The sequence below is a fragment of the Engystomops pustulosus genome, chromosome 10, assembly GCF_040894005.1.
Source record: "Engystomops pustulosus chromosome 10, aEngPut4.maternal, whole genome shotgun sequence".
In the NCBI taxonomy this organism is placed as follows: domain Eukaryota; kingdom Metazoa; phylum Chordata; class Amphibia; order Anura; family Leptodactylidae; genus Engystomops; species Engystomops pustulosus.
The window spans coordinates 64685905-64713702 of NC_092420.1; the positions used below are offsets into that span (position 1 = coordinate 64685905).

Genomic DNA, 27798 nt, shown 5'->3' on the forward strand with positions numbered 1-27798 from the left:
TGTCTGCAGATGAGATTCTATTGGCTCATGTGCACAGCAATACACCGCTGCTGTGAGGGAGTAGGAAGAAGCCAGTGACAGAGGCCATAGGCAGATGGGATAGATGGGAGCTGAGCCATGTAAGTGAGAGCGGCTAGGTGTGTCTGTCTGTCATTGTTACCACATCCCACATAATGATAGCCGAGCGGGTTATTACACGGCGGGTGCATAATGTTTGTGTTTATGGGAGTTACATTGACCCTGGAGACTATAATAGTATTTGGCTGTAATAGTATTAGATAATATAATGTTCCGCAGATGAGGAGCTATTTTACATATGTTCAACATTTTATATATGATTCATATAGCCTTGCAGCCAATCACATGTCAGCTTTCATTTTTGTAACATGGGGGTTTGAAAACAAAGAAGTGATCTGATTGGGTGTTTTTGGGGATACGCTCCTGTCTTGAATTTCTGACAGTTTTTTATGGTTTCAGTGAATAATTTCTCACAGGAATGGCAAAAATGTGTTTTATCCTAAAAATGGAGTAGTTGTAAGACGTTATAGGTTATCTGCATGTTTGGTTTTTATATTGTGACCAGCACCCTCAGCAATCTTTATGTCTTTGTATGACCTCACCGGTCACATGACTTACAGGCGCAGGTGATTCGACTAGAACATCCCCTCGCAGTCATGTGACTGGGATTATCTGATACTGGGAGGAGTAAATCAAGTCCCTCCCGGTCTCATGGTCACATGATGTGAGCACTTGATAGCATCCAGTACTGCGATGCATCACATAACTATATATTAGTACCGATCCGATATTGTTTACCGGTGCTGCAGCCAAAGTAACTAACATGTTCTCTAAAAGTCTCCACTTTTAGGATCTTGTTACAGTACATTGAACATCACAAAGTGTCTCTTTGTTGGGACCCTCAGCGATCCCAGGCTATGCCAGGCTAATCCGTGGGGAAATTGTAGAAAATCGTAATCAACAATCAAATTGTATGGCTTGTCTGTGTAAGGCCTCAGGGCCGGCTCCAGCACTGGGCATACCTATGCAATTGCCGGGTACAGAGCTGCTGACGGGGCCCACATAAGGCTGTACATAAGGAATCCCTGGTGGTGAGGGGGCTGTATCTAATGAATCCATGAGGGGGCTGTTTGGGGTTATAAACTAGGGAATATTTTCGGGAACAGGACACTGTTTTAGTTTCTGAATTTTTAATGCCGCATGTGAGTTCACTGCACAGGGGCCCACTGAAACTTGGGGACGACCCTGGGGAATATGAGCTGTAACAGTGGTGCTCAATCTGGTCTCTTGAGACAGGTGGTGGTCCAAGGGGCATCACTCCCACAATTCTCATATTGTGTATGTATTGGATATATTGTCATAACTATGTTTCCCTCAATACCAAATGAAGTGGCTTTTCAATAGATGTTAATGGAATTGTCTTTACCGTTACTGAGTCTTACAGCTCAATTCAGATCTTTGCATCTTCATTGTAACTTTTCAACTTTTAAAATGATGCTAATGAGCTAGAAGGGCTCCTGAGGGCGTTCCCAGTTATAGTACATAGTGCAGGAGCACTAACAGCCTGTGAAGATACAGCAGGGAGAGGCCCTAATAACATCCTCAGGACCCTTTCAGACTTATTAGCATAATTCTAAGAAAGAAGCAGGCCATATATAGGATTACTACAGTCATGGTGCCTGGATCAATGAGAAAGTGTCCCTGCTTTATGATGATGGATTTTGATTGTAAATTTCCTTTAATAAAGACCTACTGCAAAGTTACTTTATTACATGCTGTAACAATTTGGTTGTGATAGTGTATACATAGAATACATACATGTGGGCATTGCTTAGGTCTGCAATACCATGTTCTACTTTATTTCTCCAAGAGAGATGGGAAATATTCAACACAGCGCTCAAATCTTTTATTTTCCTCTTGGCTTTTGATGCAGAGAATCCATCTGAATCTTCTCGAAGTGCGATACAAAGACAGGGAACAGGGTGAAATGGCACAACATGGCTCAGGAAAGATACAGTGGCAGAGGTATAGCCTGGGCGCATAGACGTACAGTATGCCTTTACTCTGTATTGAAAAACATGCAAGTCAACAGATTTATTGAAGAAACCACTTCTGTTTTTCCAGTTTTGCAACTAACCTCAATACCATACTGGTGCGCCTTGTCAGGAGCTTTAGGCACATAAACCACTCATACAAGTTTGTGAGGCGCCTTAGTTGGGCACATGAAAGCAAGTGTAATAGTTACATAAGTTATGCTTTTCACAAGTCGATTTTCTTCTCTGTATTTTAATCTAGAAACCAGTAAAATATAGAAATATGTTTCAGAACTGCCCTAAGAGTGCAGTGAAAAGTGCCAGAGGTTTTCACCTTTACAGCCCCAATTTGATAGCTATAGGATATGCCACAGAAAGAGTGTACAATTTGTAGCTAAAAAAAAACTCATAAACCCTGATGCAAAAGTTTATCTTCCTGCGCCCACCTTAGAAGACCAGGAGTCTGGGTAGTAACTTGATGGGACTAGTAGAAAGTCCCTGGACCCTGATAAAAGATCAAAGTAGTAGGACTCTTATTGACTACTAAATTCAGGGCAATATTCAGCAGTACATGTTATCACAGGGCAATAAACATGTTTTTATGACCAGATAAGTAACCATAAAACACGCAGTGCTTATGATGAGAAGTATGAGACAGACTTGTAGACTCTAGTCAGTATTCTTTATTGTTAACCTGGGGACTAGTTTTGGGCAGTGCACAGGAAACATTGTATAAAGTAATGTTGGACCACATAAGGCTTTGGTCACATCTCGTCTTTTGGACACTTAAGCCAGTGGATGGCACTAGAGGCTATGAAGGCAGATGCCACTGTATGACATCCATCTCGGCCACCGCTGAACGTACACTGTCCGTATATGGAGAAACCCTGAACATCAGCAGCTGCAAATCATTGGCTGCTGCCACTGTTGCTGCTTTCAGGGGAGAGGAGCTGAACCAGGAGATGTATAATCTTGTATGAGAATCCAGCATGAGCATACAGTGGGATAGGCTGCTGGGGTCCTCCTGAAGTATCCTTTCAATGGAGGGTGTAAACAGGGTAGGATCATAGCCTAATAGTACACAATGCTACATTTGCAGTGTGAGGCCAGATACACACAAATGTGTTCAGCCCACGGAAATGCTGAACAGCAGAACCAGCACTGTAAAAGTTGTTACAGACAGAACTCCTTGCATCCTATTCCTGTAAGAAGGCGGACACCTCTCCTGTGCAATGTGTCTGTGGGATTGGACCAACATAAGGGACCGTTTCTATGGGCTAAACTTGTTCTTGTACAGCCGGCCTAAGTTCGTTTTCAGAAAACTCTATAGTTTGTACCCAATGTAATCATAGGCTTCATTCACCCAGTGCACCCAATGTAATCGTAGGCTTCATTCAGCCAGTGCACCCAATGTAATCGTAGGCTTCATTTAGCCAGTGCACCCAATGTAATCGTAGGCTTCATTCAGCCAGTGCACCCAATGTAATCGTAGGCTTCATTCAGCCAGTGCACCCAATGTAATCGTAGGCTTCATTCAGCCAGTGCACCCAATGTAATCGTAGGCTTCATTCAGCCAGTGCACCCAATGTAATCGTAGGCTTCATTCAGCCAGTGCACCCAATGTAATCGTAGGCTTCATTCAGCCAGTGCACCCAATGTAATCGTAGGCTTCATTCACCCAGTGCGCCCAATGTAATCGTAGGCTTCATTCACCCAGTGCGCCCAATGTAATCGTAGGCTTCATTCACCCAGTGCGCCCAATGTAATCGTAGGCTTCATTCACCCAGTGCACCACGTACATCCACAGAAGTCAATGGATCTGCAAAATGGACGCCATATGCACAGTGTAATTTCTTCAAATGTTGGTAGGAAACCAACTGGGCGGGGCAAGAAGTAGATTAGAAACCCATCAGCTATTTGCATATGTGATAATAACTGACACGATATGGACTAATCGCAGATATCACGTCCACATTTTTTGCGGATGAGCAGCGGAAACGGCCATCTGAATGAGCCCTTATTTTTTGTCTTATACATTTTTATTTATTTAATTTAACTGTATTATATACCTAAAATATTATAATCATAATAATAATCATCATCTCCATAATAATAATCATCATCATATATACCACCGCATGGAGCCTGTGTCACAGTGTAACAGTGAAGCTCTTAGTTACCTAAATTCCTCCCACAGACAATCACCAATCTCATAGTCTAGTGCTGTGATGGCGAACCTTTTAGAGATCAAGTGCCCAAAATGAGACCCAAAAAACACTAGCTTTTCCCAAAGTGCCAAAACAGCAATTTAGGCAGTAACAAACTTATTGCTACCAGAATCTTTGAGCTCCAATCCGACCCTGTCCACACCTTCTCACTCTTCGGAAAGGACCAATCAGCACAGGATGGGTCACTTTAAAATAGCAGGGCACTACTTGGACTGCCTGAGACTGCAGGAAGATGCCATGTCAGGCAAACTTTGTGCCTGGGGGACAGCCCACGTGCCGACAGAGAGGCCTCCGAGAGCCATCTCTGGCACCAGTGCCATAGGTTCGCCACCACTGGTCTAGTGGATAGAGGTGGAGTGTGGAGGTTGTGGGTTCAAATCCCAGGTTGGTTGAAAAATTATTTAATTGCATAATTTAGAGTCTTGTGTCTGGGGAAGCCCTGGGAGATGTAGACTCCATATATGGACAGTTCTGATATCTCCCTGATGACGTGGTCCCTGCTCTGCCGCTAACCCGACACATCTCCATGCCCGATGTCTGCTCTGCAGACAGATACAAGGAGTCTGTAGAGTCTGTGGAAGTCATTCAGACCTCAAGTAACAGAAACCCGGTATTAAATCATTCTGGCTTTGAAAGTATTGTACAAATACCGAGATTTCGATGCATCGTGCAACCCTACAAGCCATTTTAGATTCCTGTCCTAAACAGATTGATAAATCTGCCACCATGTTGGACAACGTGCATTAGGAAAGCTCCTGGTCCATACAATCAGTCCATCCATAAAGCCCAACATAAAACATCTTATAATAATAATTCCTTTATTTATATAGCACACACAGAACTTGCCAAATCAGTCCCTGTCCCCAATGCGGCTCACAATCTAATCAACAAGTATGGTTTTGGAGTGTTGGAGGAAACCCACGCAAACACGGAGAGAACATACAAATTCTTTGCAGATGTTGAGCCTGGGACTGGAACCCAGGTCCCCAGGGCTGCAAGGCTGTAATGCTAACCACTGAGCCACCCTGCTGTCGGTTGAGTACTGTTTTTATGATCCTCTTCAATTGCTATTTATTAGAGCTCTTACAATCTGTTTTATGATCTTACTTATGTTTCGGATCTGACACTGCAATCAGGTTTCGCGAACAAGTGAGCTGAAGGGGATCTTCATATGGGGTTCCTGGAATTGCTCTGGAGATGCTGGAAAATTAGATGATTTATGTGTTCCTTGGATAATTTCTCCAAATGTTTTATGGTATTTATAATATGCTGTTGGTTATATATCTGGTAATTTACTATATTACTTGCTGCTAAGTATAAGTAATATATACAATCCCAGCATCTCCAGGCTCCTGAAGATTAGTAGATGGTTATTCTCTGAACCTGCACGTTGTACAGTCTAATGCATTACAACCATTATGTATAGTTCAGATATTATACAAAACCAGAATGTGAATCATCCCAAATAAGGAGTCCAGACGGCACATCCCAGAAAAGTATAGAGGAGATGGTTGTCAGACCTGGAAAATATCTGCTCTCCATGGAATGTAACCTGATGGTTGCCGGTACCCTAACAAGGACATCAGGTCTACAATGAGCACTGTCCATCTATATGCAGGATTCAGAGCAGGGGCCAGAAAATCCCTATAAAGAGACAATAGTACAGTCACATATTGCTTAGTTTTATGTGCGGGGGATGCCTAAAAGAATATTTCAGGTGTTAAACTAAAACTAGGCACTGCAGTGAAGATCCTGACACCCTGGCACCATGCCCTGAATTTATTTGTAGCTCCATATCTGTATACTGTAACTCTTACATAATTCTGTGCTCCCTACAATAATAGGCGATCATCACTCTTTTCTGACCTGTCCTGTTTTATTGTTACTTTATTGTAGTCATCATAAAGTAACCGCTCTGTAACATCTGTGCCATTCTCTGTTATTCCACTAGTCATTTTTGAATTATTAACCACCTGGGTATTACTAATTTGGGCTGCAGATTTTTGGTTCCTTTGCAGTTTCAAGAACCTATATATAACATTCCTACTAAACAAAGAATGGCCTCCTACATGTGCACAGACACCGCAACTTTATAGGGAACCTGTCATCAGGAGCCCATTGTCGGCTCTCTATGTCCCTATAGACCAGTGATTTTCAACCAGTGTGCCGTGGCACACTAGTGTGCCGCGACACATGGTCAGGTGTGCCGCGGGCAAAGTTCCCCAAACTATGGTGCCCCCTGTGTTTTGTTTCCCGGCAATGCTTACAATGTAGGAGACGTGTACAATAACACATGCGCAAGCTTTGAACCTCGCGCAACAAAATGATGTCACCAAGGCCGGCGCATCATCCTGAGAGCGGAGACACTCTCGCATTTGGCCACCGCCAAGGTAATGCCCACCAATAATGCTGACTATATGAGCTTTTGCCTGAGTATATGAACTGTTGGCAGAATACTCAGCATATGAGATGGTACTTTTAGTACTCCAGCAGTATACTGCATATAACAATGAGAAATACTATAGTCATGAGGCTGGAGTACTACAAGTACCAGCTCATATGCTGAGTATATGAGCTGGCACTTGTACTCTGGCCTCATGGCCATAGTACTTCTCATTGTACCCCTTTATTTTGCAGTATATGAGCCACATAATAATCAGCACCATATACTAAAAACGGAGAAACTGAGAACTATTGAGGAAGAGCTTTGTGTGTGTCTTTCAACCATTCCTGCCAGGATATCCCTTTTGTGTTTATCGAAACAGGCCCAGGTTTCACAATGAGTGAGTAAAATAAATTTAGAATCTATATTATTAACTATATGTATAATATGACTGTTTTAGTGTCATTTTGTGCTATTTTGGTTGGTGGTTTGCCCCAGGATTTTCTAAGTATAAAAAGTGTGCCGCGGCTCAAAAAAGGTTGAAAATCACTGCTATAGAGAATAGTGTGCACATTGCCAAAGTGTCTTTATAGTAAATCTGTCTTTTTCTGAAAAAAAGATAAGTTAGATGAAAGTTTACCTTTCTGTATGCAGAGCCGTGTCCCTAGTCCCGTGGGAGTGGCCAGTAAGAGTGGGGAAGACATGTATGACGTTCTGAGGGGGAAGGGAGGGGGCGAGGAGATATGGGGGACATGGGAGGCCTTTTTTTATTTGAAATTGATGCCTACCGGAGCAGTTCCCTAAAGGTGGGCCACTCCCATGGGATTAGAGACACAGCTCTGCATATAGAAAGGTAAACTTTCACCTAACTTTCTGAAAAAGACAGTTTTACTATAAGAACTCTTTGACAATGTGGAGACCATTCTCTATGGGGAGATGGGGAGCCAGAAAAAGGGCACCTTATGAGAGGTTCCCTTTAATAAAAGAGTGGGTAAAACATCAATTACTATGCACTATGAGACAGTTAATGGGAACCTGTCATCAGAAATTGGTCTAATAAACGATTACCAGTATGTTGCCTAGCAGCTGAACGCCTTCCAGATCATGTTTCTTTCATGGCCCAGGGTGGTGACATCACCCAGAAAATCTAATTTGAAGTAAGATGTAAATTGGTTGTATAAAGTCAAGCAGGTCGGAGAGTTTAACATGGAAGTCAAGCTCTCCCTGCCTAAGAACGCTTCCTCCTCTGTGATGGATATCATGCATCAGGAGATCTGATTAGTGATGTCGCTGGATGCAGGATCATCAATTACAAAGAAGGGAAGAGAGAGCTGGACTGCAGTGTTAAACTCTCTGCCGCCATGACTTTATACAACCAATTTATATCTCACTTCAAAGTTGATTTTCTGGATGAGGCCACCACCCTGGACCATGGAAGAAACATGATCTGGAATGTGTTCAGCTGCTTGGCAACATACTGGTACTGGTTTATTAAAGGAAACCTACCACTTAAAAGTGGTAGTTTTTCACACAGATACATGGCACCAGCTCAGGGTGAGCTAGTGCCGGAACATATTTTCATTAGCAGAATAAAGCCAGTATAAAAGATTTAAATGTTAATATAACTTATATCTCGGCGCACCGCACTAGGGCACGGCGCACCATACGTGCGCTTGTGTGTGCGCCGGATTCTGAAGTGCTGGAGAGCCGTGACGTCACCGAGCTCTCGGCACACTCGCGTCTGCGCAACTTTGCACGGGGAAACAGGCCGTGCTAAATTGTGCAGGCACGAGTCTGCCGGAGAGCTTGGTGACGTCACCGGCTCTCCAGCACTTCAGAATCCGGCACGCGCATGGTGCAACTTTTACATGACATAAAAAATATAATAAAAAGTGATCAAAATGTTGCACAGTCCTAAAAATGGTAGCAATGAAAACGTTGGCTCATTTAGCAAAAAATGACATGCATCTCCGTACAAGTTATTAGCGTTAGAAGATGGCAATTTTTTCTTTCTTTTTCGTACACATTTGTTTAAAACGCAATAAAACCTGTATACATTTGGTATAAATTTTGGAGCCCACATGCATTTTTTTTTTCCACATTTTTTTCCTGCATCCCGGTACAAGGCATGGAATAATAAATAACATTACAGGAAAGTAACATTTGTTGAGCACAAAATAAGCCCTCACACAGCTCTGTACACATAAAAATTATGTTATGGATTTTTGAAGGTGGAGAGCGAGAAATGAGCGAAAAAACCCTGCGTCCTTAAGGGGTTAAGAAAGCTGTAATGACTCTGCCTTTCCTACCATGAACCTGATAGCCCGTACTGTCATCCAGGGGAAACCCAGACCCAATTCCAATGTACAACTGAGTTCAGCAGAACCCTGGCTACACTGATACACGTGCATGCAGCCCTGCGAGAGCCTCAGATGACACGGCATAAACATGGAATATTACACATTCCGCGCCTCAGCGATGACCTCCACACACTGCTGAGGAAAGGGCACCACAAGGTAGAAGAAGGCGCTCAAAGGGCAATTGTCTACATTTCTTATAAAGAGGCCAGACTCTGACCTTCTGCTTTGTGCTTAATATCAGATTATCAAGCTGCATCTTGTGCTGATGCAGTCATTTTGGATCCCAGAACGGGCTGACCAGATATAGATGCTAGAGGTAAACAACCCGAGATCAGCCCGAGCTGCAATGCCAACGTCTTTTATAGATGCAAATTTATTATACTATCCAGTTTTATAAGTATATGAGGTAGGATTTACCCCTTCATCAGGTGTATTACCATAGGTTGCACACTGGAAAATTGCTAAATCATAGATTTTAGTCCAAAGTAGACTTTGGGGCTTATTTACTAAGCCGGATTAATGACTTGTGAATTTGTAAAATAATCACCAAAAAAATAGCAAGGTCACTGTACTCCCCTCCCGCTTTATGTGCGGCTTTGATTATTTTACCCCTTTTGCAATTATATAAAATAAAGATCACAGATGTTTATGAAATGATGAAACAACCCTCCATGACTTTACCTTGACAGTGTGGCTTGGGAAAATCTCTATTTTTTTTTTTTTTTTTACTTGTAGCACTGCGATAGGTTTTAATTGGACAACCCCTATAAATACCCAGAGATGGGATTTTATGAAGTCAGAGGTGTGTATGTCCCACTTCTATGTCAGTGATGACTAGGCTTGACCTGACTTTGATCCGTTAATAGTCGGCCTGACCACTGCCTGCCCTGACCTAGCACTGCTTCTGTCTATTCTCTGTCGGACCCCCCAGCTTTGCAGCCACAACCTCTAACCCCCCTTGTCCAGATGCCACCAGTACCAGGACTACTTCTAGATCGTGTTGTATCAGAATCCCGATCCTCTTTGAGGGTTCATAGGTTGGGAACCATAAGGATTCCTTGGATAAACCGGTCTGAAGGCACCAGGGTCCAGAGAACAGTTTAGCTGATCCGGTGCTCAGACAGGTCACCACTGTCCAAGGAGATAAACCTTATCTGAGAGTTGTGAAGTCTACAAAATCACCTGCAGAGTTTTATTCTGTGCACCCATTACATAACCTGGGTTATTATGATGGACTCAGCCCATGCTGGTATTGTTGTGTTGTTGTGTTTCAAGTATTTTTGGAGGGAACTGTGGGAACTTGTACCGGAAACATCCTTCTTCCTACAGACAGATGATATGTTCATTATCTGGTAATTCAACACAGGACCATCCCTTTAAAAAGAACCAGATGCTGCCCGATCTTAAGACATGTAGTGTTTATCTTAGATATCCATTTTTGTCTGGATTTATTTTCAAAATTCTTTTGGATTTACTTCATGTTGCAATCAGCCTTCAGAGAAGAGCGATATCACAGGGAAGGAGTGTGCATGAGAGGTTAACCTTCATAGGACCATCCATTACCTGTCATGTCTTCTGAGTAGGTGCCCTCCGTTCTTGTCATCTATTCTGCATATTGTGACCTGTGATCCTCTGTCACATAGTGACCATTGGCATCTTCAGGGATGTTGTCTGTAAGTCACATGTGTCTCCTGTCTACCACCACTGGTACTGGATGTCAGCATCATCAGCGCTGGTCCATCCTGTGCTAGTGGTGGGGGCCAAGGCCATGTCACTGACTTACACATATCCTGTGTCATCTTTCAATGGAGACCTGGATCTATGGGATGAGGACACTGCAGATAGAACTGAGGGTTATTGATGGTTACAATTTAGGGTCTTGTGATGCTTTTTCCATCACAACTGAACCCACCTTAAAATCTGCATGTACTTCATTAAAACAATAAAAAGAATGATCAAAAAAAAAAAAATATTCATGCATACAGTTTTAAAGGGCAGCTGAAGGAGCCTTGGAGTCGTGTTCTTCATAGTTGTAAGCCGATCCTGGATGATGAAGGTTGTTTTGATGGCTCTCATCCGATGGCCTGTGCCAGAGGAATCTTCATTAAAGTCATTGACCCGTTACACCATCTATTTGCCAGGACACATTTACCAAATCAGAGAAATGACATCAGAGAAGTTATGATGACCGTGCATACAGTAATGACTGCACAGCCCTCTCCATCTGCCGGAAGCCAGCAAAATGGCAAGGTCCTTACATGAAGACCCGAATCTTGCTGCATGGGGGGGGGGGGGGCGGGGGGGTTGGTGTTATGTTCGCCTACACAGAAATTTTACCATGGTAACTTTTTTGTTATACTTAATTTCAGCTATTTCCGCGCTTTAGCTCCTGCTTATTCTGTTCTACAGTGATTTCCAATTAAAGGGGTTGTATTATGTTTTATCATTATCCCCTATACACAGGATAGGGGCTGATAATCTGATCAGCGGGGGTGTGATGAGAACCATGCAGATGGATAGGAGCCTAGTCTGCAGTTGGGGCATACAGCACTGTGTCATTGGGTTTTTGCTGGCCAGAAATATGGGTGCGACTAAAAAAAAATCTCTATCACCTCTTCCAATCCTATCCAGCACAGACACATTGGCTATCCCTGCCAATCTCTGTTTACAAGCTGCCAACATGATCTGCGACCACAGGCCACACCACTGGCATCACTACTCTGAAAACACTATGATATTTATACACATGTGCTTAGTTTTTCAGCAATATGCGAGCGAGGGATGGATGACAGTAAGTACAGAGATCAGGGAGGGAATCTGTAGCAGGACTTCCAGCCGTGCTGCAGGACACTGCATTGGTTTTCACTAAACATCCATGTCTTTCCGGTGGGATTGTTTCAATTGTTCCCATGTTGGAGCTCTTCTCAGAGCTGCTTGTCTCACATAAATCTGAAATATCTGGTGGTATCCAGGACTGGGCACTTTCTTGCTAACTCTTTGCAGTGTTCACTTATTAATTACTAGGACTAAATTATAGACTGTACTGTAGTAGTAACTAGCACAACCAGGGCCGATTCTAGCACATTTGCTGCCTGAGGCGAAAATTAAAATGCTGGCAGATATCTTCAGCTCCGTGCAGCATCTCCACCCAGCGTCCCTAAAAATACCATAGTCATTTACAGTATAAAGTCTCCTGGATAACAACACTGCGCTCCTAAATATTATATACCCCTCCCAACACAACTGACCTCACTCTCCCACACATATAAAACATCCCTTCATTATATACTGTAAATATATATAAATAGTACTGGAATTATAATATGCACAGCACCCCAATAACATATATATAGAACCCCTTAGTGTGGTTCAAACTATTGTATCCCATCCTGTCCCAGGTCCCTAATCATTTTATATACAGTGTCCCCCTGACCAATCAATATATACAGCACCCCTTAATAAATACTTCCCATAATTTTCTCTAAACAGCCCCCCTTTAACCCCTTAAGGACGGAGGGTTTTCCGGCTCATTTCTCGCTCTCCAACTTCAAAAATCCATAACTTTTTCATTTTTCCGTGTACAGACCTGTGTGAGGGCTTATTTTGTGCGTAACAAATTTTACTTTCCCGTAATGTTATTTATTTTAACATGCCGTGTACTGCGAAGCTGAAAAAAAATTCCAAATGTGGAAAAATTGAAAAAAAACCGCACGTGCGTCACGTTCTTGTGGGCTCAGTTTTTACGACTTTCACTCTTCGCTCCAAATAACACGCCTACTTTATTCTTTGGTTCGGTGCGATCGCGGTGATACCAAATTTATATAGGTTTTATTGTGTTTTAATACATTTTCAAAAATTAAACGAATGTGTACAAAAAAGAAAAAAAATTTTTTGCCATCTTCTGACGCTAATAACTTTTTCATACTTTGGCGCACGGAAATGTGTGAGGGGTCATTTTTTGCGAAATGAGGCGACGTTTTCATTGCTACCATTTTGAGGTCTGTGTGACATTTTGATCATTTTTTATTTCATTTTTTATGTTATGTAAAAAGGTGTAAAAGTCGCATTTCGGACATTTGGGCGCCATTTCCCGCCTCGGAGGTCACCGCCGGCCGTAACCGTTTTTATATTTTGATAGATCGGGCATTTTGGGACGCGGCGATACCTAATATGTCTGTGATTTTTACTGTTTGTTATGTTTTATATCCGTTCTAGGGAAAGGGGGGTGATTTGAACTTTTAATATTTTATTAATTTTTTTTATTTTTTAAACTTTTTTTTTTTCTTTTTTTTTTCACTATTTTTTAGACCATCTAGGGTACAATAACCCTAGATGATCAGATCGCTCCTACCATATACTGCAATACTACAGTATTGCAATATATGGCGTTTTTGCAGGTCTTACATTACAATGAGCCACTGGCTCATTGTAACGAACCTGCATAAACCATGTAGCCTCGTGTCAAGAGAAGACCCGAGGCTACCATGGTAACCGATCGCCGCCCCCCGATGACGTTGGGGGGCGTGGCGATCGAAAAAAAGATGGCGGCGCCCGCGCGCCGCCGTCTTTTAAACGCCGCCCGCGACTTTGCGGGCGGCGTTTAGAGGGTTAATAGCCGCGATCGGTGCAAGCACCGACCGCGGTTATTAGCGGTGGGGGTTTTGTGCAAAATGCAAAAACCCCCACCTCTGTATGAAGAGGACTCAGCCCGTGAGCCCTCTTCATACTTCCCTTATACCTCTGCGCCGTAGAGCTACGGCGCAGAGCGTTAAGGGGTTAATGTATTTAAAGGCTTGAATATACAACACCCCCTCTATTAAATTATACACAGCTCACAAATACAGATCTCCTCCATCTTATATAAAATCTGGCCCCACATACACAGCCCTCCCAGGTTAGTTACCTTATATACTCGAGTATAAGCCTAGTTTTTCAACACAAAATTTGTGCTCAAAAACCCTAATTCGGCTTATACTCGAGTCAACTAAAAAATAAAGTCAAAACTCACCTTTCTGACATCACCTGTAGGTCCTCTTCTGTCTGAGACAGTCTGAGACAGAAGAGGACCTATGGGGGACGTCGGAAAAATGAGTACAGTGTTATTTTTTTTCCTACTACAGGGGCTGGGCAGGCTGTATGCTACGGGGACTGGGCAGGCTGTATGCTACAGGGACTGGGCAGGCTGTATGCTACAGGGGCTGGCAGACTATATACTGGGAGGCTGTAACCAATGCATTTCCCACCCTCGGCTTATACTCGAGTCAATAGGTTTTCCCAGTTTTTTGTGTTGAAATTAGGGGTTTCGGCTTATACTCGGGTCGGCTTATACTCGAGTATATACGGTATATACTGCAGCCCAAATACAGCTGACCACTAGTTTTATTAAAATCCAGCTCCTGAATATAGTCCACCAGCCTGTTGAATTACTTTCTGGTCCCAATATATAGCCGATCCCCTCAGTTAAATTATATACAGCCTCCCATATAGTGCCCCAAAGTTCAATTACTACCAGGCCCCAAAATATTAATTGCCCCAAATCAGTTTTATTAAACTTGACAGACTGGACACTGTGGGGGGGGGGGGGACATACAGACACTGGGGGGGGGGGGGGGACATACAGACACTGGGGGGGGGGGGACATATAGGCACTGGGGGGGGCACATATAGGCACTGGGGGGGCACATATAGGCACTGGGGGGGGCACATATAGGCACTGGGGGGGCACATACAGACACTGGAGGGGGGCACATACAGACAATGGGCACATACAGACACTGGAGGGGGGGGCACATACAGACAATGGGCACATACAGACACTGGAGGGGGGCACATACAGACAATGGGCACATATAGGCACTGGGGGGGCACATACAGATACTGGGCACATATAGGCACTGGGGGGGCACATACAGACACTGGAGGGGGGCACATATAGGCACTGGGGGCACATATAGGCACTGGGGGCACATATAGGCACTGGGGGCACATATAGGCACTGGGGGGGGCACATATAGGCACTGGGGGGGGGCACATATAGGCACTGGGGGGGCACATACAGACGCCGAGGGGGAGGGGGTACATACAGACGCTGGGGACACGTGTATATGCCCTATAGAGCTGCTCTGACCTCCATCTTCTCTCCGGGCCGCAGCAGTAGATCTCTCTCCTGACAGACCGAGAGTAGCGCTGGTCCTCCTGGAGCCTCTGGGTCTCCTCTCTGCTGGTTTCTCCGGGTCTCCAGCTCCATGGTCCCCGGCGGCTCAAACAGCTTAGGAGAGGACGTGGAGAGTGGCTGGTGAGGATCCAGTGTGTTACACCCCCAGGGCTCCAGGCAGCTTAATCTTCCCGCCGCCTGTAACGCTGCACTGTACGGAGCGACGCCAGCAGCCGGAAAGGCGCTGCGTCGCTCCGCATGTAAATCGCACCTGTTTCTTAAAGAGACAGGTGCAATTTATTTATCTAGTGGGCGATTCGGGCGACAACAGGCGCCCGAATCGCCCACGTTAGAGTGGCAAATTTCGCGGCCCTTTAAAGGGCTCTGCATTCTGCCGCCTGAGGCGAGATTTTCATCTCGCCACATGGCAGATGCGGCCCTGAGCACAACCGATATGCACAATGTTATTCCAGGACTCATTCCTAACACACAGATTTGTGCCAAATTTTTGGCTTTTCTGTCAAAATATTCCAAATCCACTCTTTTTTTTTTTTCTCCCTTCATTTGTAATACCTTTGGATACATTGTATATTGTATACCATGAAAAGATTCCTGACCTGTACATAGAACAGAAGGCTGCAAATCATCCCACTGTATATGCACAAACACATCTTGTACAGCCCCTACCCTCTAACAGAAACCAAACATCATCATTAGGCAATGCTGACTTAAAGAGGACCTGTCACCCTCAAAAACGGCACTAGGAGCTGCTTAGTAAAGTAATATATAATACTATAATAAATATATTATTTTCTATTTGCATTAACCTTATTGTTCATATAAAGATGCCGCAAGCATTTATTATGCATTGTTTTTCTTCTTCCAGGAGGATTAAGATGGCGTTGAGCTATGATCCAGAATGAAAGCAGAAATGAAGAGATTGAGACTGTGCAAAAGATGCAGACCACCTGACTGACAATTTTTTTAAAGACTGCCCTTGTGAGGTAAGACAGATGGCTTAAAGAGCATGCCCACTGTACACGTATGTATCCAAGCGTTCACTCTGTAACTGTAGTAAAAAGTATGAGGAACATTTTCAAATTTTCTTACACAAAAAAAACTTGCAGGCAGCAGACTAAATCTTTTAGTCTCACTCCTGTATACATGGAGGACGCCTTGGATAGGGATTGGTTTTTCAAGAAAAGCAAAACCTAATTTTCCACATTAAGGGTGTGGTTACATTGCAATAATTCATATCTGAAATATCTGCAGGGTAATAAGTATCAGTATATCTATTCCAAAAGGAAGAGACTCCCAACTGTGGACAGGGCTATTTCTGTGTTTTTGCATCTCATCAGTATAATATAGGGAACTAAGCAAGCAAAACAAGTCCCCTTCATTGTGATGATGAGATACAACAACTACAAAACCGGGTTGTCCACAGTTTGGAGAATGTTCCTTTTGGAATACATATACTGGTTAGGCTATTATCCCACATGTCATTAGACTTCCTGAAAGTCATAATTGATGTTAAAGGCGTTGGCCACTAATAAGAAATTTTACCAGGATACATAAAAGACCAATAGTGTCACCAATATTGTATTTGTCCCAGTAAGGTTCCTCTGTTGCTGATGGGAGCTACGGATTACCTGACCCACCTGCAGCAGGACTTCTTGTGACTTCCCGTGTTCTGCTGGCTTTTAGCATTTTGAGGGGGCTGGTAGTCATTATTATATACATTCCCTCTCCATGATCACCAATCCCATATCAAGGGATGGAGGGGCGCGCAGATGTCCTTGACACACATTGAAGAATGGACAATATCTGTTTGTTCATACCTGGAGGCATAACAGGGGAACTGCACAAAGCAAACTACTTGGAAAATATGCTCCAGAATTGGCTACAGATCCTCATTAAAATGAATTATTAAAACAGACAGATCAGGAGATCTGGCGTCACTGTGTGATAACGCTTTAGTAGAATTATAGCTGCACGTTGGAAGTTAATTTCGGCTGAAAGCTTGTGCCACAAAAATAGACATATATAGGGAGAATCCTCAATTCCATACCCCAGAGACTCAGGTTAGGTAAGGACAATTTCATCTGCTTTGTAGCAGATATAGAAAAAGGACAGTAGGATCCATGCTGAAGCTTGTTAAAGGGGTTGTCCAGTTCAAACATCAAACTTCTTTGCCATTTGAGGCAGGTCATTAATGCACTGGCCTCTGCCAGTCACTGACTTTCCTCTGCAGTGACCTACTGAGTGTGATCACTGCTTAGGCCAGTGACTGGCTGCGGTGGTGACCTGCCCCAAACAGGATTTATTTGGAGCCAGCCATGGTCCCCTGGTGCTGAAATGAATGGGGACAGATAACTTCTTTTTAATTTTAAAGGGCACCTACCACCACAAATCTACCTATAAAGGTAGATTGGGTGGTAGGTGGATCAATGGGACATGAGGATTAGCCCTTTTAAGGGCTAATCCTGACGTCCCCACACTTTTTTTGATAACTTTTATTCCACATATATTCAAATTTACTTATGCGGCTACTGGGGCGTGAAGTAGCCGCATCTGAGGTTACACGAGGCGGCTACTCCACGCCCCGGTAGCCACTTTACCCCTCCTACTCACCCATCTTCGGCGCGTAGCTGCGCGCCCTCGTCCGGCGATCCTGCCGTCTGCGCATGCGCAGAAGAGCAGGCCTGCGCCTGCGCGGTCACTGCTCCGAAACAGGCGCGAGCCTGCTCTTCTGCGCATGCGCAGACGGCAGGATCGCCGGACGAGGGCGCGCAGCTACGCGGAGCTGCGCGCCGAAGATGGGTGAGTAGGAGGGTTAAAGTGGCTACCGGGGCGTGGAGTAGCCGCCTCGTGTAACCTCAGATGCGGCTACTCCACGCCCCAGTAGCCGCATAAGTAAATTTGAATATATGTGGAATAAAAGTTATCAAAAAAGTGTGGGGACGTGAGGATTAGCCCTTAAAAGGGCTATCCTCACGTCCCATTGATCCACCTACCACCCAATCTACCTTTATAGGTAGATTTGTGGTGGTAGGTTTCCTTTAATCCATTGCTGTTTTAAAGCAGCTTTAAGTTCCTTGGTGAAAGGATTGTTTGCATCACACTTTTATTCTTTGACAGAGATTATATTAAAATTTTCCCTTTTTTCTCTCACAGCTTCCAGCGACATCATGATCACTGTAACAGAACTCAAAGTTTTAGCCGATGCCCAGTCTTCTTATCACATATTGAAGCCATGGTGGGACGTGTTTTGGTATTACATCACAATGGTGATGCTGATGATCGCTGTCCTGGCCGGTGCTCTGCAACTAACACAAAGCCGAATGCTCTGCCTTCCTTGTAAGGCAGAAGTAGGCGATCACTGTACACATCCTCTGGATCAAGTCAGTGTAAAGATCAATTTCTCCACCAATCCATTTGGAAAAATAGGTCCCTCACGAGGAATCCAGACTGACTTGCACCGCCAACAATATGCCTACATAGACGCCGTTTGCTATGAGAAACAACTGCATTGGTTTACTAAGTTTTTCCCCTATCTGGTGTTTTTGCATACCATAGTATTTGCCGTGTGCAGCAATTTCTGGCTTCATTACCCCAGCACTAGTTCCAGATTGGAGCATTTTGTTGCGATTCTGTATAAATGTTTTGATTCACCATGGACAACGCGAGCTTTATCCGAGACGGTTGCTGAGCAGACCATGAGGAACTGGGCGAACAAGCCATCGCGACGGCTGACTTGCGAAGACACGGATGCAAGGAGACAATCCGTACAACATGGTGTCGAGGCCACAGCGGTGGAGGATGATGCTTCAAGTGTTCTGGACAAGAAAGAAGGTGAACAGGCCAAGGCCCTTTTTGAAAAAGTCCGCAAGTTCCGTCTTCATGTTGAGCAGAAGGACATAATTTATAGACTATATCTGAAGCAGATAGTAGTGAAGGTTATTGCTTTACTTGTCATTATTACATACGTGTCTTATTTCTTGATGCACATAACATTTGAAATTGACTGTAAAGTTGACATTCAAGCATTCACAGGGTACAAGAGATACCAATGTGTCTACTCTCTTGCTGCAATTTTTAAGGTTTTGGCTACATTTTACGTGCTCCTTGTATTTTTGTATGGCTTTGCTTGTTTTTACAGCCTGTGGTGGATGTTGAGAAGTTCTCTGAAACAATATTCATTTGAAGCCGTCAGAGAAAAGAGTCACTACAGTGATATCCCCGATGTCCAAAATGACTTTGCCTTCATCCTTCATTTAGCGGACCAATATGATCCACTCTACTCCAAACGTTTCTCTATATTTCTGTCTGAAGTCAGTGAGAACAGACTCAAACAGATTAATCTCAACAATGAATGGACAGTGGAAATGTTACGGAATAAACTGATCCGAAATTCCAAGGACAAGACAGAACTTCATCTTTTTATGCTCAGTGGGGTGCCGGACAATGTCTTTGAACTCAATGAGATTGAAGTTATGAAATTGGAACTTATACCAGATGCCAAGATCACCCCTATGATAACGCAGCTGGTCAACCTTAAGGAACTCCATATCTACCACTCAACGCTGACAGTGGATCTTCAAGCTCTGAGCTTTTTAGCTGACAACCTTGAAATTCTATATCTTAAATTTACTTCAGTTGAAAAGATTCCATCTTGGATTTTCCTCTTGAAGAACTTGAAGGAATTGTATTTAGCGGGATGTATTGACAACTACAGCTTTGCACACATTGAGGGCCTTCAGGACTTGAAGAACTTGACGACCCTATACTTGAAGACCAGCATTCCCAGGATCCCACCTGTGGTTACAGATATGTTACCGTTTCTTCAGAAACTTAGCGTTAATAATGAAGGAAATAGGCTCTTAATCTTAATTAGCTTGAAGAAAATGATCAATCTTACCAGCCTAGAATTAATAAACTGTGATTTAGAACGAATTCCACATTCCATTTTCAGTCTGGCCGAACTAAGAGAGATTGACTTCAAAGGAAATAATTTTAAGACCGTTGAAGAAATTATAAGTTTTCAGCATCTGTCCAAACTGACCTGCCTGAAACTGTGGCACAACTCTATTGCCTACATACCACTACAGATCGGTGCTTTGGCCAACCTAGAGCAGCTCTATCTCAATCATAACAATATAGAAATGATGCCACTACAGCTGTTCCTCTGCAACAAGTTGCGGGTATTGGACCTCGGTCATAATAATTTGACCTACATCCCAGACGAGATCCAGCTTTTGAAAAATCTGCAGTATTTTTCAGTGACAAACAATAGTGTAAGTATGATTGTGTTCCAATGAGGAAAGCAGTTCAGCCAATCCCACCAAATACATTTTGGAGTAGCTTATGACCAGTTCATGTGACGTATGGAGAAAAAAGGATTCAGAAATTGGTTTTATTGGATGTGTATTTGGGTCTTTGGGTATTGAAAATGTACAAGCAGATTTACTCCATTCAGAATATAATCTGTTGGCAGTATATGCTGTAGAGAAATGCACTGGGATACTATGTCCTACTTTGAGATGCTATGTTTATACACCTATAAATATCTTTTTTTTATTTCTGTCCATTATTCCATGTCCGAGAAATTCCTATTTTGATCTATATGCTAATGTGACAGTGGGTGCACCCGGGGGATGTCCTTAGAACCTGGAGCCCTGGACAATTACCCTTTGTCTTGTCTTGGTGACAATGGGAAGAGAGGGAAAGGATTCAGCAAAGAGAATAGCAATGCTCAGAGTGCTGAAGACATGACCTTGGTTTACTGACTGCCTCATTAGCATATGGATTAAACTGGGAATTCCTTAGAAACAGCATGTTGGACAGAAATAATATGTAAGAAACCACACTATGGGGCAGATTTACTTACCCAGCCCATTCGCGATCCAGCGGCGCGTTCTCTGCGGTGGATTCGGGTCTTCCGGCAATTCACTAAGGTAGTTCCTCCGCCGTCCACCAGATGTCGCTGCTGCGCTGAAGTTCCCCGAGGCCGCTGGAATGCCCTGAAATTCACCGGCCTATACCTGGTGAAGGCAAGTGCAAGTTTCGCAAAACATTTTTTTTTTTTAATGCGGCGGTTTTTCCGAATCCGTCGGGTTTTCGTTCGGCCACGCCCCCCGTCAGGCCCCCCCCCGATTTCCGTCACGTGCATGCCGGCGCCGATGCGCCAAAATCCGATCGCGTGAGCCAAAATCCCGGGGCAATTCAGGGAAAATCGGCGCAAATCGGAAATATTTGGGTAACACGCCCTTAGTAAATGACCCTTTATATTTCTCTACAACATGCTGCATGTTGATTTATAATGCCCTTTAAAGCTAAAAGTGACTAGAAGCCAGAAGAGTTGTACATTTAGCTCCTTATAATGCCCTATTATTCATTTTCATACTTCTGCCACAAAATGTGTGATTTCACTCTTTGCATTCAGTTTATATAAAGCCAGGACTTTTATCATGTGGAGACAGATGTTGATGGCAATGTAGCGGATATGCTTCCTCTGTGTACTTGAAGACTTTTTTAGCATCCTGTCTGAGCAGCTGTATTTTTTCAGCTGTTGCTTTTAAAATGGACTTTTATGGACTTATTGGTTTCACCATCTATTTTATAGGGTGACTGCATTGCTTTTTAATGGAGCAGAGAGTCTGCAACATCCTTCACCAATTATAAGAGAATCAGTGTTCATGCATTTAGTAAAAGAGGGCCTGTCACCCATAATACTTGTATTCCCTATAAAATAACAACTTTCTCTTCTATCTTACCTGGGTAGAGCTGACTTGCTGATTTGGGCATGCTCTTCGTCTTGTGCAGGGATCTTTAGCTGAGCTGTTTTTAGTGAGCATTATTCATGATGTGATCCTGTGTTATCTGCTTCCAGCTTTACCTTTATTTTTTATTTTATTTTTTTTAGTAATCCTTATTGGTATGAGTACTTGCCAAACTACAACAGAAATAAGTTTTTTGTGAGTGAGTTGTGGGCGTTCTCTGTGTTATATGCAATAATTATTGTGCAGGGAAAGGGAGTTATGCTACCATTGTCAATAGTGTGATCCTGTGTTATCTTTAACAAGTGATCCTGCCCTGTACAAGCCCAGCTCAAGTTTAGAAAATGTAAAAGCCAGATGCACGTCTTCTATTTATTTCCATAATGTCTGATTTATTGCATTTCTAAAATTTTTGTCTTTTTATTCTACAGATTGAGTTTTTACCAGATGAACTTTTTAAGTGCAGCAAACTACAGTGTCTACTACTGGGAAAAAACAGCTTGACCTGTCTGTCGCCACTCGTCGGGGAACTGACAAACCTTATAAAGATCGAGCTGATCGGAAACCAGATTGAATCTCTTCCTCCCGAGCTGGAGTCGTGTCAATCACTAAAGCCAAACTGTATCATTGTAGAAACCAATGTGCTCCATACACTGCCATCATACGCTAAAGATCACAAGTCGGCAAACAGATAGGTGGTCTGCCGTAGGAAGGTGCAGCTTTTTATTTAATTTGTTGAGTTTCTGATAACTACGGCTGACAGGGTTGCCTTTTTCCTTTTATGAGCCAGTATTCTTGGATTTTACATATACAAAGATGAATCCCTTGCGTCTTATTATTAGCATTTATAATAGTTTTTTTTTGTGCAATTCTTTGTTTGAATGTTTGAAAAACTAGCCGTTTATGAGCTGCCACCAAAAAATCTAAAAATGATTTTTAGTACTCATTTTTGATTAAAGCACAAAAATGTAAGCGCTGTATATAAAAGAAATGCCCCTTAGACACTGAATGGAACGGCGGGAAACGATGGTGACCACCGCTTCATTTAGACTCCTCCTACCAATGGTCATGTGTTGAAGAGGAGAAGGGGCTTGGGACCACTTTTCTAGTGATTGCTTGGGGCTCCAGCAATCAGACACTGGTAACTTATGTGTCTCTTGTGGGACAACCCAATTTAGGGACCAAATTGGGGGCTAAATGAGCTTGGATCGATGAGAGACCCAGGTATTGGCCACCAGCATCATAAAAATGGAAATGTGCTAAACTACTGTAGATGTGTTAGCTGTGTAGTAAGGAAGTACGGATCACAGTCATTGTAAAGCAATGACACTAAGAAGGTATCTTGGAGGAAAAGCTGTGAATCAGAAGTGCTGTAGATATAATGCGCTCTTGTTTCATTGGGATGAAACCTACTATAGCAATGGTGTGTATGGTGGAGCGTCCAGCAGGATCTTGGATGCTCTACCAAAAGCATTGTTACCCAAGCATTTTATTTTCAGTGTGAAATCCCTTGTGTATGTGATATTGAAATTTTTCGATATGTCTTAGGCTATATTCACACGAACGTATGGGGGACGTATATACGGCCGCCGTATATACGGCCGATATACGTCCCCCATACACTTCTATGGGCGCACGGCGCCCTACGGGAGCGGTACGGTGCCGCACACCCTGTCCTATCTTTTCCCGTAATACGGCGCCGTGCGCCATAGGTTGCTATGGAGAGGGGCGGGGGTGAGCTGCGCTCTCCTCCTCCTCTCCCCGTACACTGACTTGTAGTTTGGCAGTTCACATTCTTGTATAAGAGGGGGTTACATTATCTGTAGTAGGATTGGTTAGATATTGCAGTGGATTCCTACAGGTAAGTGAAATTTCAGGTGACAGAAGAACTGTATAAAACCTCCCAGGGTCAGAATATTCCTGCGTTGGTGAAAAAGCTGGTTAATTGTTGATTGAGGGTGTTTGATATAGTTTTTGAGTGTAATTTTGATTGTCCTTTTAGTACTTCAAGTCCAGAGCTGTAGGATTTACTTTGTATATTTTTTACTGCTTAGCCATAGTGTCTCATCTCCAGCATTACTTTTTACTATGCAACTGAGGGGTTTTGGCCATTGTGAAACTAAAGGTGATATCTTATCCGATGTCCTATAGTTATATGTGTTTAAAAAAGGGGTTGTCCGGTGGTAAAAAAAAAAAAAAACATGGCTGCTTTCTTTGAAAAGCAGCACCACACCTGAACATGGTCTGTGCTGGTATTTCCGCTCAGCTGTATAGAGATGAATGGAGTTTAGTTGCAATACCACTCATGGTCAGGGGAGGAGCTGTTTTTGGATGACAGCAGCCATGATTTCCAACCTGTATAAGCCTGGGAGTGGTGATGCTGTGAGCTGTATTGTGCTGTGCTACTGTGTGCTGTATTTACTTTCTACACTTTCATATGTCAAAGGACATAAAGAGGGGGGATTTACCATACACCGCGTCGTGACATAGTCCTCTTAATGGATCCGTCATATATAGCGGCTGAATTTATCATACATTGGTGCTCTTGCGCGGTGTATAACAGCCACCTCCCCGACTCCCCATCCCCCCATCATTGGGAATAGTCCTCTTGATGTATCTGTCAGGCAGCTGTGCCCCCTGGGCAAATCTACGTGGGCTTTTAAAAGGTAAGCAGGCACGGGGCAGGCCCCTCCACTGGCGCAAAAATAATCACCATTTCTTGCACTTGCGATTATTTTAGTGCTTCTAGGCAACATACTGGCATAGAAGCACTGATCAATGATAATAATGGAAGTCTAATTAAAATGTCCAATTAGTGGAAAATTGGGGTGAAGCTGCAGCACAATTTTTTTCCCTTTCAAATAACTAAAGTGGTGCTAATGGAAACAAACGAAATACATTAAATGTACATTGTGATCAGTGGACATTTTACCAGATTTCTTAGACTTCGTCATTAACAGGAGGTCAAGACACAGGTCAGAACTGGGCCTTGGAGGTTTTCTGCTTCTACATTTTACATCTGGTTAGTAGCGGTTAAAGGGGTTGTCCTATATGTAAGATAACTCCATTAATAAACACCTCTATCACCACTATTGCTCACTCATTTATAGCAGCATAAGCAGAAGATAATATTGTATAGTAAAAGCGGACAGTTTTGGTTAAATATTCCATTAGCGCTATTATGCTAGGAGTCATATTGTGACTGTGAATAGTCTTGGACACTGAAGGAGCCATAGATTTGTGTAGCGGATAAGGGGATCTTCCTGTAGCGGGGATCTTGCAGTCCCCTTTGCTTATATTCCCTACAGCCAAGTCCAGTTTTGTGATCCATGTATAAGAGGGGAAGTGAATGACACTGATCATCAGCAATGAGTGTATTTTTGCTATGACCAGCGGTGGATGTAAACCTTTACTATCTCACCTCCCCTTTAAATTCTCTCCTGATGAATGAGCAGATCTGTGCTGATGTCATTTGTAATAAGAACCACTGCAAGACATAGAAAACGCTCTGAACATGTTGACTACTATGGAGGAATCCAATATTTCCATATGTAAGATGTATCTTCAGGAGTATAACCCATAATCCATTATATGTAGTAGTAGGTAATACAGTGTTGTCTTGTCATTTACGATATGTATGCACACCATGATGCAATCTATACACTGCCATCAATTCAATGTATATATTATTACTGCAGTTATAACCTATGTGTTTACAGTATCTATAACCTGTATCCAACTTGAGAAATGAAGAACTAGATTCCTTGTTTCATTCTTAATGAGGTTTTGCCACTAATGACGTGTATATTGTATCCATAGAATATGGACTCATCGGTGGTCCCACCACAGCAGTCACAAGAATGGGAGTCCAAATTTGTCAACAGCAAATGGATTGGTGGTGCACATGCTTGACCACTGCCTATAGTGACATCTGTATATGTCCATAAAATTGAAAGGAGCAGTGGCAGAGCGTGCATGTGCCCAGCATTCACATGTTTATCCACAGGGATCAAACTCTTATTTCCTACCCTAAGGATTAGGGAAAACATGTCACCTGTGGAACAACCCCTTTAAGTAGCACTGAGTAGGAATGCTTCAACGACTACTACTAGGATAAGTTCATACAGTATATTAAGCGATGGGTCCTCCGACCTATTGAGCTACCCATAAAAAAGCACACAAAGTAAATGTACTGTCGATCATCGCTCCGGCTTGTAGAATGAATTATTTGCCCGTCTTGGGCAAACGGATAGACACAAAAGTGCTGATAACTACTGATATGTCAGGGATTGTCCGGGATCCTCAGAAACATAGCTTTAGTATAAAATACAACTGCTGCTCCTACCGCGGTTATGTCATGTACATCACTCAGCCAACCACATTGAGTCCAGAGATTGGATGTAGTAGAAGATGTATGTGATGGCATTGCAGGGCAAGTAATGGTCATTGTCTGTACTGGTTGGTGCTGCGCAATATACGGTGACTGCTGGATCGGTACCAGTATACAGAGACATGTAAGTTTATAGCTGACCACTGTCTCACCTGTAGAGTTATCAGACATGAGGCCACCAAGAAGGTCCACCACATTTCTTTATCTACATTAAGCAGACCATATACATGACATTGTTGTCTCCCTGGACACTAATTTGGGATTGCCATGTATATGGAGAACCTGTTCCCTTCTCACTATGCGTCTGATACTTGTATTCTCATGAAATAATGTATAGAAAGGTCAGGAGATCTGATGGTATAGTCACACCTTGGACAGTAGCTCTTCCCCATGATAAATAGTTGAGCACGTCGATAAGGGAACACTTTGCTCCTAAACATATTTCTGTTTTTGTGCCTAAGTTAAATCTACCATAAAAGTCCATGATAAACCAGGGGCACTTAATTATAAATCCAGGCACTGTGACTGTGGTATTCTTGTATGCATTACCCATGGCCTCCTTTTTTCTAAAATAAACTTTAAAATTATGCTCATGAGTGTGAAGGGCGTTCTCAGAGCCCCTCCATGCTTTATCTTCACAAGCTGTTACACTGTCCCCCTGCTCCCTTAACATTTCCCCTCCTTCTGCCTGCTTTAATCTCCCACAGTGGGAGAAGTGCTCCTGCACAGTGTAACAGACTGTGAAGATACAGCATGGGGGCTTCTGGTAACGCCCCCTGAGCCCTTCACACTCATTGCCATAATTTTAAAAGTTGATTTTAGAAGGAAGGAAGCCATGCATAACAAATATAGGAAGATTACCACAGTCACGGTGCCTGGATCTATGAGTAAGTGACCCTGGTTTATCATGATGGACTTTTAATGGTAGATTTTCTTAGTACTTTTTTTAAAGTTGATTTTTGGAGAGAATGCTCTCCAGATTCTTGTACTGGGTGGTGTTCAGCACCTGCATAGCAAAGCCTGCGTAAACCTTAGATATAACACATTTGGTTGCCTGGATGTAATGTGAGAATTAGAAAACTTGTTTGGTTTCTCTACATTCCATAATTTGTTCTATTTCTGTTCTTTTTTATATATTCTTTTGAACAAATGTGACCTGATATTGCTGAGGGTTTATGCACCTACAACCCATGGAAACCATTCTCCATCATTGTCTGTCCCGTGATGGTCAGAATCCGTGTGATTATTTAGCGGTGAAAAGTGCCAAATTCTACCAGGAGACAGTATTTCTTGTGTGTATGAGCCCCAGTGGAAGAAAGGGCATTTTGGGAAAACTTTTTCTAGTTGACATGAAGGAGATTGCTATTTCTGAATGTAAGTGTACGCTGGATTACCATTGCATTGTACAGAGGTTGAAATGTGCATTTACTTCTAATAAACTTTTTTTTTTCTTGGA

At 43.0% G+C, this 27798-nt stretch overlaps 1 protein-coding gene across 3 annotated transcripts; it reads left to right on the forward strand.

The window, feature by feature from the left end:
* On the forward strand, positions 1–27798 carry LRRC8B (leucine rich repeat containing 8 VRAC subunit B). Of its 3 annotated transcripts, none has more exons than XM_072127100.1 (4): positions 1–119; positions 16063–16180; positions 18351–20470; positions 22384–27798. In XM_072127100.1, the coding sequence occupies exons 3-4, from the start codon at positions 18365–18367 to the stop codon at positions 22645–22647; spliced, it is 2370 nt and encodes a 789-aa protein (XP_071983201.1). In that variant the 5' UTR covers positions 1–119; positions 16063–16180; positions 18351–18364; the 3' UTR covers positions 22648–27798. The 3 variants fall into 3 exon arrangements, with proteins under 3 accessions (XP_071983201.1, XP_071983203.1, XP_071983202.1); XM_072127102.1 differs by lacking the exon at positions 1–119 and adding an exon at positions 1962–2043; XM_072127101.1 differs by lacking the exon at positions 1–119 and adding an exon at positions 6816–7062.